Source organism: Dermacentor silvarum, chromosome 3 (assembly GCF_013339745.2).
Source record: "Dermacentor silvarum isolate Dsil-2018 chromosome 3, BIME_Dsil_1.4, whole genome shotgun sequence".
Taxonomy (NCBI): domain Eukaryota; kingdom Metazoa; phylum Arthropoda; class Arachnida; order Ixodida; family Ixodidae; genus Dermacentor; species Dermacentor silvarum.
The window spans coordinates 122,589,930-122,607,049 of record NC_051156.1 but is presented as its reverse complement, the minus strand read 5'-3'; the positions used below and the strand labels follow the sequence as shown (position 1 = coordinate 122,607,049).

Below are 17,120 nucleotides of genomic sequence, written 5' to 3'. Positions count from 1 at the left end.
AATGTGAAACAAAGGTGTGCACACGTATCGCTTACAGTGGTCTGCTAAGCTGCTCGATCCCGCTTATGCTCCTACCTGCGCCCAGCTTCCAGCTATAGCCTCGAAACCGAAGGCAGCTTCATATTTCATGCCAAGCGGATATGCCTTGCAATCTCCCAGGATATAATTCGCAAATTGCAAAGCGTGCTTAAATTTTAAGTTTAGAATTTCCACCGCGAAAACTTAGTAAATTAGCGGAGTAGGCATCTTGAGTTTTCGTGCAAATAATGTTCGCACTTTTGTGCAATACATCTGCAGGATTACAATTGTTCTATCCCTCACAGTAAATTTAGATGAATTTCGTAAGATCTATTGGTTAGCTGGTTTATGGCCTCGTAATTAGTTTGGAACATTCAAGCTTGTTGCAGTCTTCGACTGCAGTCCGAATTTGTAAAAGCTGACAAAGACTCCACAGCCCAACCTAACTGATCCGCGTGGCAGCTTCTATGTTGTGCAAGACTTCGCAAGACTGCGAGCCGCAGCCAACCAAGAGACTGTTTGGTGATTCAGTTCTGAAGACTGGCATGTATGTATTACGCCGTTTATTGCTTAGTAACTGGCCATTGAACAGGCTAATACTCCTCACGCTCGGCGTGATAGTGCTCGCCAAATAAAAGCTTAGCACATCATGCTCATTTACCGGTACTGCAAATGTTTATTTTCAATCCGCGAGAGCAGGGATTTCGTACATTCTGGTGATACATTTATTGTAATCCTTTAAATCCATTTTGTCAACAAGGAATAAAGCGGCCTGTGTAATATTGTTGTGTACAGCGTAAGAGCATCCGCATCACAGTCTTGGGACCCTTGATTCAAACTGTAACAGTGAGTGGATATTATCCTTATTTGATTTACGCTAGCGAGGCGTTGGAGTGTAATGCTACGTGATGCTACGAGATAGCTAATAAGCACTTAGTGCACTAAAATGACCATAAAGTACAGTAAGCACCTAAGTTCAGCCCGGCGAACATTTAATCAGGTTTATTTCAATCACAAAAGAAGAGATTTTATAGTCTGCTGGTGCTGCTTTTAGTGTGACTTATTCAATTTTATGGTTCGGGGGTGCAAGGTGATAACGAAATTTACTATTCCTTTTCTCAGGCAATGGAATTTTCGCTGCGAAGCAATGGTTAAGCGGACGTATCAAAGCTGCGGGATTCTTGGTTAGAATTCAAATGATGAGCCAGAGTAACATTTTTCCCACGAAGCGTCTCTAAAATTGGGCACAGTGGGTCTGGTGCAAAAACCGCATGTAACACAAATAGTGTACATTGTTATGGTCTATACGTTTGCAACCGTACTACCCACGCGCCCTACGTTGGCATCGTTGTATATAAATAATAGGCCTTTACTCGATCATGCTCGTGTCGCGTGCGCAGATGGCGCCGCTGTCGCATTGGGCATAAAAAATCAGAACTAATTTAGCCTCACGCGAGGCGTTCAAAGCGGCATAGGTAAGCAGTAAATTTGACCATTCGAGCAGGAATGGTCACTTCGAGAGGGCTCAGCATGTCATAGTTGGTATAATTGGTCTAATTAAACGGGTATTCAAGAAGCAATATAGGTCTACAAATCTCGAATTTATTGCAGGAAGTTTACGCTTGCTCAGTTATTGCGCGGCTAAGTTCAACACGTAGTGTCCAGAACTGGTCTGAAGAGAGTCAGACAGCAAGACACAGGGATACCTAACCCTTTTGACCCCGGCGGAACAGTTTGTCTGATGTTCGCTAGTGCCCAAACCCGCTCCGGGACACAAACAGGCGCACTACTAATAGGTAGGGAGCACGATTGCGAAATGAGACCGTAAAGCTATCATTATATGTAACATAAGTTAGGCATGTATGCTTTCTCATGGGAGAATAAATGCCACTTGTGTATTTGGTTACATCATTTATGTACCATAGAGCCCATACACCTTCTGTACAACGCAAAATGCTGTTCACGTACACAATGGTGGCTGCGTCCCTCATGCAGCTACCCTCATTTTTATTTCTTTTCGGAGAAGTTCGAGTGTGATGCTACAGGCATAGCCTAGTATTTAACTCCGATCTGCCTAGCCCATTAGAAGAAATGCGTCGTGTCCTGTAGCGACGTTCATATGAACCTCTAGAGGACAAATGCATATTCCTGTTATCAAGCTGGTCGTAGTAAAGAAGCATTTGTCGTTATCGCAACTTAGTTTACTGCTCATTGGGATCTCATGCGGGGACGCAATAATATAACAGATTTGGCACTAAGACAAGCGCAAGTAGGAGCAGTTGATTTTCAGTAATACTTAGGACTACTTCCTTTCTATCCTTTCTTTAACGCTTAGTCATAAAGAAGAGTCCAAAGAGAGTGCTCTATTTCATACCTCGATTGCGTCGCTTCTACTGCTCAGGTTCTTTCTTAAACCCGTAGCCAGCGTTCATCAAACTTTCCTTATAATAAAATTTATGGGAACGAACATTGCCGTAAGCGTGCTTGTCTCAATTTAAAAAAAATTGCTCTTCCTAGGTGATAACATTGCCCTAAAGAGGGCAGATTTTAATGCATTTAATAGCCGTTTATGGTGCAACAAACTCACGAGAATATCAATCTTGCCGAAGTGTTTCGCTGTCTTCTCCACCACATCTACGACATCCTTTTCCACCGTTACGTCACCGGGTACCACAAGCACCTGGAATGCAAAGGGACGCAAAATACTAATGAAGTACACACGGTGTCACTAGGAGTGAGCTAAACCACGTAGTGCTCGCACAGTTGTTTGACTCTTACAAGTACCAAGAATGACAGGATTGATCTGCAGAAAGAGGAATTAAGGAAGCCAAGAGCCGCAATTTTACTTGCATAAAGATGTTCAATGTGATCAGTAGTGGTCAAACAATGGAAATGTCACTGGCTACAGAGAGCGTTTCTGCGAGGGGACCTATTGGATGACGAAGACAAGCTCCCTTCGCAACGTAACCTCGAGCCCTAGGCATTGCTTTTCCGATCAGAGTTCATCGCTGCTGTGCTGGGGATGTTTCCTGTGTATTTGTGTTTTCTATTGTTATACAGATTTTAATACCTTTCAGCAACAAATGCATGGTTTCACATAAATTGATATAGAGTTACTCTCGAAGCTCCACATCCTCCCCACACAGAGTTGCGTACTAAGAATAAGGCGCACATTGGCGATGCAACATCGCAAACTGGAGGCAAGTGCTGGACTTTTGCGTCAGCACATGACCACAGATTAAGATGCGCACACCTTAAGATGTCAATTTTACATTCTTCAAGGTTCATTTATGCCTCTATTGGCCTCGAACTATTCATTTGCGGCAGTAATTGAAACAAAACACTGGTTCGCAGAAGGATAAGGGCATTTGAAGTAATCCGCACTGGTAGAACGCAGGATGTAAGTGGAGTTAATATTTCTACAGGAAAACCTGTCATCGTGAGAACGACGGTTGCGTTCCTTGACAGCAGTTTCTTTCAAAAGAAACTAGTTGTTACCCTTGCGATAGCAATCCCCTTGTCAAGACATTGGCTAAGAACACATGCCTCGTTCTACCAATGTTAACCACTTAGAGTAGTAACCAATCAGCGTTTAAAAGAACTAAGTCAGTCTGTCAATAGCGTTCACCATTGCCTCATATCTGCTCACACTATGTGGCATATGAACGCTTATCAACGGCTGCAGACTTTAAGCACAGCACGGATGCCAAGATGACGCACTTACGCCCTTTGTATTTTCAGGTTATTTGCCTCTCTAACGCTGCTTCTATGAAGAGTCACAATAATTGTTTCATTCCGGTGTCATGCCCACATAAATTATAGAGAGGTGTAAAACAATCTTCATCAGTTACTTCTCGTTCTAGCTGTGCTGTAGTGAAAATAATGCTGTTAGTCGCGGGTGATGTTCCATCCAATCCAGTTCCTGTCCTTGGGAGACTACTACGATTGCTCTTGCATGGGTTAAACGATAGAGTGAACAACCTTCAGGTTGATCTCGTTTCGCTTGGTACCATTGAGCCTGCGCATACTTTAACGCTGCGCAAAATAGCTACGCAACTGAGGATAATCTCAACTGGGGATGACCACATCGAAGACTGGGCCACCTGCAAGCAAAATATAATCAACGTCTTCTCCGAAAAACTAGGTATAACCACAACCAACACCCACTCGAAACGTGTCCCTAAAGTTAACAAATTTGCAACAGGTGAGAAAATGCCCATTAAGCTAGGCAAAGATTTTTTTTCAAAGATGAGCAGGCTATGATGGTGTCTGCGCACAAGATTAACTACGGAAGCTTTTTTAAAGACCAAGTCTGTCTTCGCGAGTTGCCACCCCTGCTCCGTATCGGGCATGCTTCGAGCCTCTGTCGTAGAGTAATCCAGGAGATAGGGGCTGCAGCCTAAAAAAGTCGGCTGACATATGCTACACGCTATGTGCGCGAGGAACCGCGGGTCAGCGTGATGTTCAAATCTTAGTATATATATTTTCTTCCGTGGTATGGTTCCACGACGCTTATTGAGAGCTGGGCTCTGAAGAACACGGCGGCGAGAGCTAACTATCGAACGGGGCGGTTAGCACGCACACTTCTTTCTTCTTGTCCCTCTGCTCTTGCCCTGTTCCCACTACTAGAGGTGTCATTATATATATATATATATATATATATATATATATGTCACAAGTAAAGATAAATAAAATTGTCCCATGGCATGATTCCAACAAAGGCAGGGGCTAGCACAGCAACCCGAACCGGGCTCATGCCTCAGGAGGCGGAATAGAACATCCTTAGGAATTTGCAGCGTGTTATGAACATTCCACGCGAGTTTTCACCATCTTCAATAATTACACATAAAAATATTGATTTCTTAACATATAATACCTTGCTATAAAGAACATTGGTCACGTTAACTGTCTATTTTTCCTTTGTGCCTGAATTTGAACGCCAGCTGACGAAATATGTCTAGCCATGTTGATATTTCAATCGCACAAACATCACCCCAGAAGAAGCTCGATTCTAACACCTCAGGTGAGACAAATTTGGTTTCTGGAACGAACTGCAACACAGCCCATGCAAAACATGCATGCATACAATGCCGGCAAATGTCATCGTTTTCCCACTCGTAGTAGCTGTGATAGCGGGGCTAGAATGCGGTTTCTACCACAGTGCGCCACGTCCCTCACATCGCACAAACATGCGTCCGCTTGTTGTCAGAACGCCTGCAGAGGATGTCCTGCAAAATGATTATCACACTGAAGGAAGGCGGGCCCGCATACGTGCCAAGACCACTCTCGTTGTTCCAGATGCAAAAGCAATGTGCTGCTGTGTGAGCGGCGCACGCTGCAGCTCAACTCTGGAGGCACCCAGACGTACGTGACGCTGTGGGAACAGGAAGCCGACGCTAAGCGACAATGCCGAAAATAACTCTGCAGTTCAAAAGCTCGAGGCGGACGCACACGTCATGCCCGCCGTGAGAAGGCCGCAGTACGGGAACGCGAGGTCGACACAAGGCGACAGCGCCGACAAGACCTTGCAGTTCTAAGCGATGCTGCGCGCAATTATTGAGTTCTCTTTGTTCATGCCTACACAGACCAAATGACCTCATCACGTGTAAGAGCGTCTTTCATAGGTCGTTGTGTTCCTACAGCGATACAGTGCGACTACCCATCCATGATCATGAAGCTAGCTAACCTTTAGACTACGTTTGATTACTTTTGCGTGAAGGCGAACCTTCAGTAGGCATGCATCATGAAAGGCGTTAGCTGCAAGTGAACCCCTAGCGACCCGCAAGACTTTCAAAATGTAAAATTTAGCTTGCGCTTGAAACTTCACAGTCTTTACCGAATTCTGCAGAAATGCTGAAAATATGATCTGAAGGCTGAGAAGGCAGGCTGCAGCAGCGTCCCCGCGCTCTATTAGGGTCTATTATGAAATCGGTGATCAATAGTAATGTTAGAACATTACCACACTTGTTTGCAAGTCTCTCACTTGTACGTGAACAATATCTCGTTATGTCTTATACAGTGGCACGTAAAGATGTGTTCTGGTGTGCTTGCGCTGATCGGTAAAGTTAGGCCACTAACGCTCTACATATGGCAGACTGACGCCGCCATTTCGTAGCGTGCAACGTTCACACATGACGGAAGTGGTGAGCGTGTATATATATATATAACTGGAACAACTTAACTGGAACGCCAATGCATTTCTCCGCAAAGTTCAGGAATTAATACCTCGAAACTGGTGTGATCCTGAGAATCCGTTCCAAGTGGATCCTCTTTGCGAACTCCACGGCTACAATTTGAAAATTGCAATATGGGCCATCAGGTAATTAGTTAAAAACTTAATTAGTGAACTTCTGTTAATTATTCGATTATGCATTTCAATTTCTTGTGCAAGTAATGTCCGCCTCTTTTAGTATACGGGCTTACGAACTAGAATTGTGCTATCTGGCACTGGCAACCTTTAAGAATTTTTGAAAGTGTTCGCTGAAACACCCTGTATATATACATATATATTAATCATCAGCCTATATTTATGTCCACTGCAGGATGAATGCCTCTCCCTGCGATCTCCAATTACCCCTGTCTTGCGCTAGCTGATTCCAACTGGCGCCTGCGAATTTCCTAACTTCATCACTCCACATAGATTTCTGCCGTCCTCGACTGTGCTTCCCTTCTCTTGGTATCCATTCTGTAACTCCAATGGTCCACCGGTTATCCATCCTACGCTTTACATGGCCTGCCCAGCTCCACTTTTTCCACTTAATGTCAACTAGAATATCGGTCATCCCTGTTTGTTCTCTGATCCACACCCCTCTCTTCCTGTCTCTTAACGTTAGAGCTAACATGTTTCGTTGCATTGCTCTTTTGTGCGGTCCTTGTTCTCGAGCTTCTTTGTTAACCTCCAAATTTCTGCCCCATATGTTAGCACCAGTAGAGTGCAATGATTGTACACTTCTCTTTTCAACGACAGTGTTAGTCTCGCAGCCAGGATTTGGTAATGCCTGCCGTATGCACTCCAGCCCAATTTTATTCTTCTCTGAATTTCTTTCTCATGATCAGGGTCCCCTGTGAGTAATTGACCTAGATAAACGTACTCCTTTACAGACTCTAGACGCTGACTGTTAATCCTAAATTATTGTTCCCTTGCCACGCTATTGAACATTATCTTTGTTTTATGCATATTAATCTTCAACCCCACTATTACACTTTCTTGGTTAAGGTCCTCAATCATTTGCTGTAATTCGTCCCCATTGTTGCTGAATAGGACAATGTCATCTTCAAACGGACAGTTGCTGAGATATTCGCTGTAGATTCTCACTCCTAAGCCTTCCCAGTCTAATAGCTTGAATACTTCTTCTAAGCCTGCAGTCAATAGCATTGAGAGATTATTTCTCCCGGCCTGACCCCTTTCTTGATAGGAAACTTTCTACTTTTCTTGTAGAGAACCAAGGTTGCTGTGCAATCCTTGTAGATATTTGCCAATATATTCACGTCTGCCTCCTGTAGTCCTTGGTTACGTCTCTCTATTACGTTATGTTCTCTATTACCTGGTTGATCACATGGATATGATCCATCGTAGAATATCCCTTCCTAAAGCCAGCTTGTTCTCTTGGCTGGCTAAAGTCAAGTGTTGCCCTGATTATATTTGAAATTACCTTGGCGAATGTTTTATACAATACTGGGAGCAAGCTATTCGATCTATAATTCTTCAAGTCTTTAACGTTTCCCTTCTTGTGGATAAGTATAATATTGGCGTTCTTCCAGCTTTCTGGTACTATTCAAGTCGTGAGGCATTGCGTATAAAAGGCCGCAAGCTTTTCAAGCATGATATCTCCTCCATCCTTGATTAAATCGACTGTTAGTCCATCTTCTCCAGCAGCTCTTCGCCTGGTCATGTCTTTCAAGGCCCTTCTAACTTCATCGCCAGTTATAGAAGGGGCCTCTGTATCCTGTTCATGACTACTTTGAATGAAAGTAGCTTGGCTGCTCTGGGAACTGTACAGGCCAGTACGAAATTCTACCGCTGCTTTTACTACGTGATCAAAATTGCTGATGATATTACCCTGCTTATCTTTCAGTGCACACATTTTGCGTTGTCCTATGCCTCGTTTTCTTCTCACTGATTTCATTCTGCGTCCTTCTTTTACTGCTTCCTCAATCTTTTCCACGTTAAAATTTCGGATACCCCTTACTTTCTTCTTGTTGATCAGTTTCGACAGTTCAGCGAATACTATATGACCTCTCGAGTTTGACACTTTCATGTTTTGCCATTTATTTCTTAGGTCCTTTGTTCCTTGGTAGAGCTTCCCTACTGGTTGCCTTAGTGCCTTACCTCCCGCTTCAATTGGTGATTCTGAGATCAACCTAGTTACTGTTTCATTCATTAGCTATATGTTGTCTTTATCTTCCTGTTCTAATGTTGCATATTAGTTTGCGAGAACCAGCCTGAATGGGTCTGCTTTTACCCCACTGCGTCTAGGCTGGCCTGTTTCTTCTTGACTAATTTTACTCTTTCTTTCTTGGGAGAAATCCTAGACCTCACTAAGCTATGGTCACTGCACTTTACTTTACCTAACACTTCTACATCCTGCACTATGCTGGGATCGGCAAAAGTATGAAATAAATTTCATTCCTTGTTTTTCCATTACGGCTTTTCGAGGTCCACTTCCTGTTGCTGCGCTTCCTGAAGAAGGTATTCAATAATCAATAATGAATAAATGAATGAATAAGATATCGTCCCAGTTTTTCAGGCTGCACTATCTCCGAGATCAGCCCTACGAAAAGGCCTAGACGCATATCCGATAGGGTAAAGTGGCGGTAACTGGCTGACAAAGACTTTCTCTTTATTAACGTGCCTGTTTTTCTCTGTGACGTAAAATCTGCCGTATCGGAGGGTATTGTCCAGGTACATTTCCTATTTTTCATCAAGAATATTGACATACGCACTAACGTAGTTTGCGACATGAGGCTGTTTACCGATGACTGCATGTTTACCGCATTATTAAAGATGATAAGGACTTTTTAACCTTTAAAACGATGTTAACCTTAATGTCTCCTGGTGCGATAGATGGCTAATGACCCTTAACTCAAATAAAAGCTAAGTAGTTTCGTTCAGTCGCTAGCACATTGCATCTAACTTCTGTTATTCTCTAAATGATGCTGCTTTACCTCTCATTTCATCATACACCTACTTAGTAGTCAGTCTAATACCTACCTTCTCCCGAAAGCAACACATAACAGCCATTTGTACGAAAGCATCCAAAACACTTGGCTATTTGCATCGCTACTTGCGTCAATATGACCCTCCAATGCGTAAACTAGCATATGTAGCCTTTGTTTGCCCACAGAATTCCTTTCAGCAATCTGGCCTCCTGATCAAAAGAACCTCGTTAAGAAGATAGAGTCAATTCCAAATAGGACTGTGAGATTTAAATCTCGTAAATATGACCGTCATTCCAGTGTTACAGAAACTTATACAAGACCTTGAACTCCCGCCGATGGATACCCGTCGGTCCATTGCACCTTTATGCCTACCCTACTAATATGTTCATAACATACCGTCACGTTGATAGCCTATTATCTCCGTTACGCACACATCACGACATCTACATAGGAACTCGAACAATTGCCTCATTTTTGGAAGAACAACATCTTCTAATTCATACGCACTATCACGCGCCATTGGGGTTTGGAATAATCTGCCAGATGCCATAATCATCATCACTGACCGTAACCGTTTCCGTGAGCACTCGAACAGACAGTATTGTGTAAAGATTCACTTTATCTCTTTTATAACTTATATAACGAAATAGTTTTGTACTCTATGCTCATGATATTCGAGTGCTTCATTGTTTGAGTTGTCGGCTCACATGTTGTTCATTTATTGCTTATACCCCTCTCACTCGATGGTCCTTCTGAAGCCCTGTGAGTCACTATAAAAACAAAAATAAATGAATAATTAAATAAAGTATATCAGCAGCAAGTAGACACTAACCATGAGATAGATGACTAATAAGAGTACCGCCATAAATCATCTCTAAAGGTTGAATTCAACAGTAATTTCTTTTGCTTTGTGCATTTATATAGCTGCCCAACTCCACTTGTTAATGTTTCCATTACCAAGAATAGGAGCTGCCTTCAAGAATCCAAGCCACCCGCGTTCACTCTTTGATCCACATCGCCGTCTTCGTGTCTGTTAACGTTGCGCCGGTGATTTTCCGTTTCACTACTTGTTGCGCGGTTCTTATCTTCCCTTCAAGCTTAGCCGTTCTCTTTCAGGCTTCGGGTTCATAGCTTGCTGGTTTTAGAATTCGCTAATTATTAGGTACCCTTATGATGAACGTTCGTGAGCTCACGTTTATGGCTACAGAGTACCTAGGATATCCTGTCTAGTGTATTTTCGTCACCTGGAAACATTATTCAGCTGATCCGATGTCGTTGTGGCGATTGGTCCACGATAAGTAACAAACTAATTCACTGCCGCAAGATACTAATGGTGAAATAAAAAGACTTCGTTTTCTTATCATGCAATTTGAGATAACTTAGGTTCCTGCAGAATAATAAATGTATACTGACTATACCGCTACAGGCCCTCATTCATTTGCTGTAAGGCACCACTTGCGATGCCCAACCGAACAATGTCGCCAGCAAACAGCGTGCTTTGTGAGATCCTGCTATATTGGACCTAATATTTCCTAAACTAGCGCCTTCATGATTTTTTGCAGACATTAAAACGTATGAAGGACTTTTCTTGACACCCTGTTAACCGGCAATTTCCCGATTTCATTGTTTACAATTCATGTAGGTGTTTAGAAGTTATGGAAGAATTGTGATATATTTTAGGAAAATACACAGATCATCGTTTTTTCATTCTCCTTCGCTTTTGTTTTGTTCATTTCAGGTCAATAACAGCCGCGATACGACCAACCAATATCGAGGTAGATGTCGCTGGGGTATGGGCTGTTTTTTGGTCGGAGTTTCACGACAAGCCAAAAGAACTATTAAGCTCGTTGCCTCCGGCTACTTACCTTGTCCTGAGGAAGCCCCTGTGCGCAGCAAGCTTCGGCCACTCTCTCAAGATTAGCCTTGTTCCGCCCAGTTAGGGAAAGCCAGCAGCCGAGGGAGGCGAAATGCTTCGCCGTGCATTCGCCGATGCCTGCCGAGGCACCTGTCGTTCGCAAAAGAACAACACAATGTACAAAAAATTACCCTGACAAAACGTAAATTGCAAAAAGGTCCGTAGAATCGGTAGTAAACGATCGCACAAACGGAAGGACGCACATCACCGTATGTGTGAGCGTCTTTCATGGGTCTTTGTGTCCCTAAAGCATTGCAGTGTAACTTGCCTTCCATGACCATGAAAGTAACTCATCTTTAGACAATGTTTGACTACGTTGCACCAAAGCGAACTTTTAGAAGGCATCCATCATGAAGAGCGTGAGCAGCAAGTGAACCACCCGCCGTGTTAGCTTAGCGGCTATGGTGTTGGGTTGCTGAAAACGAGGTCGCGGGATCAAATCCCGCATTTCGATGGTGGCGCATACGAAAACACCCGTGTGATTGCATGTCATCATCATCATGGTCAGCCTATATTAATGTACACTGCAGGACGAAGGTTTCTCCCTGCGATCTTCAATTACCCCTGTCTTGCGCTAGCTGATTCCTACTTGCGCCTGCAAATTTCCTAACTTCATCACGTCATCTAGTTTTCTGCCGTCCTCGACTGTGCTTTCCTTCTCTTGGTATCCATTTTGTAACTCTAATGGTCCACCATCCATCCTACGCATTACATGGCCTGCCCAGCTCCATTTTTTCCTCTTCATTTCAACTAGAATACCGGTTATTCCTGTTTACTCTCCGATCCACACCGCTCTCTTCCTGTCTCTTAAGGTTATGCCAAACATTTTTCGTTCCATCGCTCTTTGTGCTGTTCTTAACTTGTTCTCGAGCGTTTTTGTTAACCTGCAAGTTTCTGCTCCATATGTTAGCACCAGTAGAATGCAATTATTGTACACTTTTCTTTTCAACGACACTGCTAGTCTCCCAGTCAGGATTTGGTAATGCCTGCCGTATGCACTCCAGCCCAATTTTATTCTTCTATAAATTTCTTTCTCATGATCAGTGTCCCCTGTGAGTAAGTGACCTAGATAAACGTACTCCTTTACAGACTCTAGCGGCTGACTGACGATCCTGAATTCTTGTTTCCTTGCAAGGCTATTGAACATTACCTTTCGTTTCTGCATACTGATCTTCAACGCCACTCACACTTTCTCGGTTAAGGTCCTCAATCATTATTTGTAATTCGTCCCAATTGTTGATGAATAAGACAATGTCATCTGCAAACCGAAGGTTGGTGAGATATTCGCCGTTGATCCTTACGTTTAGGTGCACGTCAAAGAACCCCAGTTGGTCCAAATTATTCCGGAGTCCCCCGCTACGGCGTGCCTCATAATCAGATCGTGGCTTTGGCACGTAATAATCTGTAATTTTTTTTGCAAGTGAACCCTCAGGGGCCCACAATAGTTTCGAAATATAATGTTCAGCTTACGCTGCAAACTACCAAGTGGTTACTGAATTCCGCAGAAATGTTTATAAGAGTGTTGAAATGCTGGGAAGTTAGCTGCGGCAGGGCGTCCACCCGCTCGAGCAAGGTTCATAACAAAATATGTCATTAAATAGGAGTGATAGGATACCACCATGCATTGTTTAGGGCTCCTCTTTTGTGCCTGTACTATATCTACATATTTCTTACACAGTGGCACCTCAAGATGCCCTCTTGTGTCCTTGTGGTCATTTATAATGTTAGGCTTCAAAGCTACAGATGGCAGACTGACGCCTCCTTTCCGTTTTGTGTCACGTACACGTGTGGCGTGTTCATGAACCATTTGACCACTTGACGTGTTGTGTACGCACGTGCACGCATGACTGAAGTGGTGAATACATACACATACGTTCTGGCAACCGTATGTGTCTCTTGTTCGCAATAAACGCGATGGAAAGTTGGAACAAATGCCCTTTAGCTTAGGAGTTGGCTGAAAATTATAGCGCGCAAGAGAGTTCCCAATTCAGTCTCCGACTGCGGGACCTCCGCCTGTATATTACATGTTGTAATAACTTCGTATGTAGTAATAAAATTTGATTCTGATTCTGAGAACAAGGCCCACCGATCTCTTCATTTTGAAAACGTGCTAACCCCTGAACATGACGTCGAACATTGCAGGTGGTAACGATAATTATGTACTTTTGAAAACGCTGAAGTTCACAGTTGGCACTCTGTCATGTACTTTTGGCATGTAGCCACGCGTCTGGTTTAGAGCGTGTAAGGTCGTATTTTGCAATTGCTGTTGTACTGCAATATCAATGCATTTTTTCGAGATAGAGCGGATCGATGGTGCGTTTATTACTGGAATGATAGTTGCGTATTGCTAGTCTATGTTGTGACCTGTGTTTGACGTCCTGCTCAGCTAAAGCGTTAGAACCAGTGCGCACATTAGCCACGCCATTCTGATGCTGCTTAAGCCCCTTTTTGAAAGTGCTGGCCTCTTGACGATTTGCTCGGGAGTCTTAGGGAACGCTGGCTGCCACGGCATCACGTGCTGTGTCAAGATCATATTTAAAGGTGATTCCATCTCCATGCATGTAAAGGTTTGCCGCTTCCGACATGCATTGGGCCGATGACGATTCATTCCAACACGAATTCTGTACCATGAGGGCCTCAAGTCCAGACACTTTGGTTTATAAACGCAGTGGTGTGCGCGCCCGATGAGCTGAACCACACAGAGAAGATACCTGCGGTACAAACATCTTGAAATGCATCAACTGGTTCTCATGACACCATTTTGAAATATCGTACTGTATTTAAAGGTGAGCTCTACATTAAAAAAAACGGTGAGCGCAAATTTCGGCCAGAATGAAGCTACAGAAATTGTTGGACGTCGATGGCTACCGGTGGCTTTTCAGAAAAACTACCTCTGCCTATGAAGGACAGCCTCACTTGCGCAATATAAGATATCTCTCCAGTGTCGCGCGCCGCCGTAACTGATGGCGTCCCGAATATAATATAGTCGTAAAACCTCACAGATCAAAGGAACCACCTGAACGCTCTCATGCAAGAACTATCAAGCTATCACAGCACGCTGCCCCTGCACTGGCACGCATTACTACTTCTGATTCGGCACCAGTTTCACGTCGGCAAATGGTAGGAATACTGCGGTTATTAATGAACATATTGAGCGTGCAGCGTCATGTGAGCCATCTCGATGCTGTCACAGCAGCTAGACTACTTCGTTTCAGCTACCTCCGGTTTCCCGCTAGCAGCCTTTCCATCACCGGTTGCCTCAGAACTACCGGAGTTTCATGGATTTCAGAATGACCCCATTCTGTGGGTGGAAGCAGCCAACGCACACGGGGCACCTGTGAACTGGTGTCAGCCTGGGAATTAATTCCCAGGCTGACACCAGTTTAGAGATATTAATTCCCGTGCTTGGCAGAGAAATGCATTGGCGTTCCAGTTAATTTTGTGCTTCAATGTAGAAAGCGACGCTTTGGTATAAAACAAACTGGAACGCCGATTCATTCTCCGCAAAGTTCGGAAATTAATATCTCGAAACTGGTGTCATCCCAAGAATTCATTCCAATTAAGTGGATCCGCAGTGCGAACTCCACGGCTTCAATTTGTAAATGGCAATATGGACTATAAGGCAATTAGTTAAAAACTTAATTAGTGATCAGTTTGTTATTATTCGATTATGCAGTTCAATTTCGTGTGCAAGTAATGTCCGCCTCGTCGAGTAGACCAGCTCATGAGCTAGATTGTGCTATCGGCCACAGTCAACCTTAAGGAATTTTTGAAAATGTTCGCTGAAGCACCGCCTCTACCCGACATTCTACAGCTACCTCTGCCCACTCTGCAACGTTCCCGACACGCTGGCACACTTGCTCTTGGAATGCCCGTGGCATTAAGACAGCGAAATGCAGCCGGAAATGGACACTAACCGAGCACCACAAGCAAACGAAGACCACCTGTTTGAAACGTGGGAGGCCAAGCTCGTCCTCGGGTACCTGGAAGACCAGCGACAACTCGTCGCCAGGGCCAAGAGGGCAGCCGAAGCCAGAGGGTTCCTGGACTAAGGAACCTTCCCACATCAGGGTGATACCGGACCTCGCTCGGGACACTGTTTCAATAATAAACGTTTCTCTCTCTCTCGCTGAAGCACCCTGTATATATATATATATATATATATATATATATAATGTGATGTGAAAGTACGGCACCGTGTCTCGGCTGCTTGGGCGAAGAGCGACGTAGAGGAAGAGGAGGTGGGCAAAGAATAGAACAGCCAATCCCCCGCAATGGGTATGCGCCATCAGATAAGGCATACCATACCATACCATAAAACAGCTGGCCCAGGAACCGGTGCTGTCTCTGTGTCTCTCATTCCGTTACAATGACGCAGTCGACCAACGATCCTCTGCAGGACGACCTGCACTCGGGCACCGTGTTGCGGAGCGGACGCACACTACCGCGTGCCGCTGCTTCTACTACTTTGGCTTCTGCAACCGAGCTCATTACCGCTCCTGTCCAAGCCAGCACGCTGTCTGCAACCGTAAACATAGCTCAGGTCAGCGACTCAACTGCCGTGGATGTGGAAACTACCTCGGCGCCAAGGGACGCCGAACACGCTCCCTTGGGCTTTGCTTCCCGTACCGCGCCGCAAGCGACCTCAGCATCGACGCCAGAGTTCATAACTCCTACCTCGAATGTGGTTTCCAGCGACCCCGCCGTTTCACACAGGCAATCGCTGCTATGGCCAGGTACCTCGAAGACGCCAACATCTCCGTCGTCGCAGCCTTGGCACGTACCACGCTAGCTCCGCTATCTCTCATAGAAATTCCGGAATTTCGAGGCTTTCTGGATAACCCGACACTCTGGCTGCGAAACATCAATTCCCTGGCCAGTCAGCACTCTTGGACTGACGACGTCAAAATGTCGATTGCTAAGAGTCGACTTCGCGATTCCGCCAAAGCATGGCATCGATACGATGGCTGGAATAACCAAACTTGGGCTGGAAGGAGTGCAGATTTAGTGCTTGCCTTCAGCCCGCTCTCATCCACATACGATGACCAGTTCATGCGTATGCGGTCGCGCCGACAAGCTCCCACTGAAGACGTCAGCCAATTACGTCTACGATAAGCTCCGACTCCTCAACGACTGTGACCTCACATGGTCGTCTCCAACTTCGCGCCAGTACGTTATCGACGGGCTGTGCGACTCTACTCATGCTGCCATCCTGTCTTCACAGTCTCCTGAGATCACATCCCTGGTTTTCGCTCACAAGGCAGTGGAACTGCCGCAGTGTACTCGACGCCGTCTCACTTTCGGCGTGCCGCAGGCCGGACAGTCAGCACCCCTCTCAGCGCGCCAGGGCTGCTTTTCTTGTGGACGTCTTGGACAGCACGCCAAGAAATTCCGCCAATCGCCGCAGTCCCTAATTCAGTACCAGGCCTACCCAACTCCACTGTTACCAGTACATGTTGAAGGAATAGGCGACTTGTCCGCACTCATTGACACCGGCGCCGAGCGGACGGCACTACACCAGCCTCATGCTCCCTTCACCATTTCCCCGTGGACGCAGCCTCCAATACATGGACTAGGAGGTAGTGTGATGCCAGTGGGTATGCTCGACATTTATGTCCGGACAACAGCAGGGACAAAGTTTCGCCCGGCCATTCCCATCTTCGAGGACCTGCCTAACGGCATGATTCTCGGATCATATTTTATACTGTTCGACGACATTCACCTCACCATTGATCACGACCATGTACAGCTCCGGCCTGCGTTAACTGATACTACTGCGATGCCCCTGCCAACGCCGAGAGATAAGCCGCTTCGTTCGCTTACATTAAATTCGATACTGGCTCACCTTGAAACGATGTTCACTGACACTACCGCCGATCTCCCGGGCACGAAGATGTTCCTGCATCGAATACCGACAGGGGACCATTCTCCGATATGCGTACAATTGAGAAGATACGCTGAAAGGGAGCGCTTCGTGATCATCAAGTACGCAAAATGCTCGCCGCGGGCATAATTAGGACTTCATCAA

At 45.0% G+C, this 17,120-nt stretch overlaps 1 protein-coding gene across 1 annotated transcript in view; it reads right to left on the bottom strand.

Moving 5' to 3' along the window:
• The window catches only part of LOC119444741 (glucose 1-dehydrogenase 1-like), a 62,466-nt gene that overhangs the window by 40,911 nt on the left and 4,435 nt on the right, over positions 1–17,120 (bottom strand). The window contains exons 2-3 of the mRNA XM_049663603.1: positions 11,043–11,182; positions 2,606–2,698 (exon numbers count right to left, since the gene is read on the bottom strand). Of these exons, the coding sequence (XP_049519560.1) occupies positions 2,606–2,698; positions 11,043–11,182 (233 nt within the window). The remainder of the gene's footprint in view (positions 1–2,605; positions 2,699–11,042; positions 11,183–17,120) is intronic.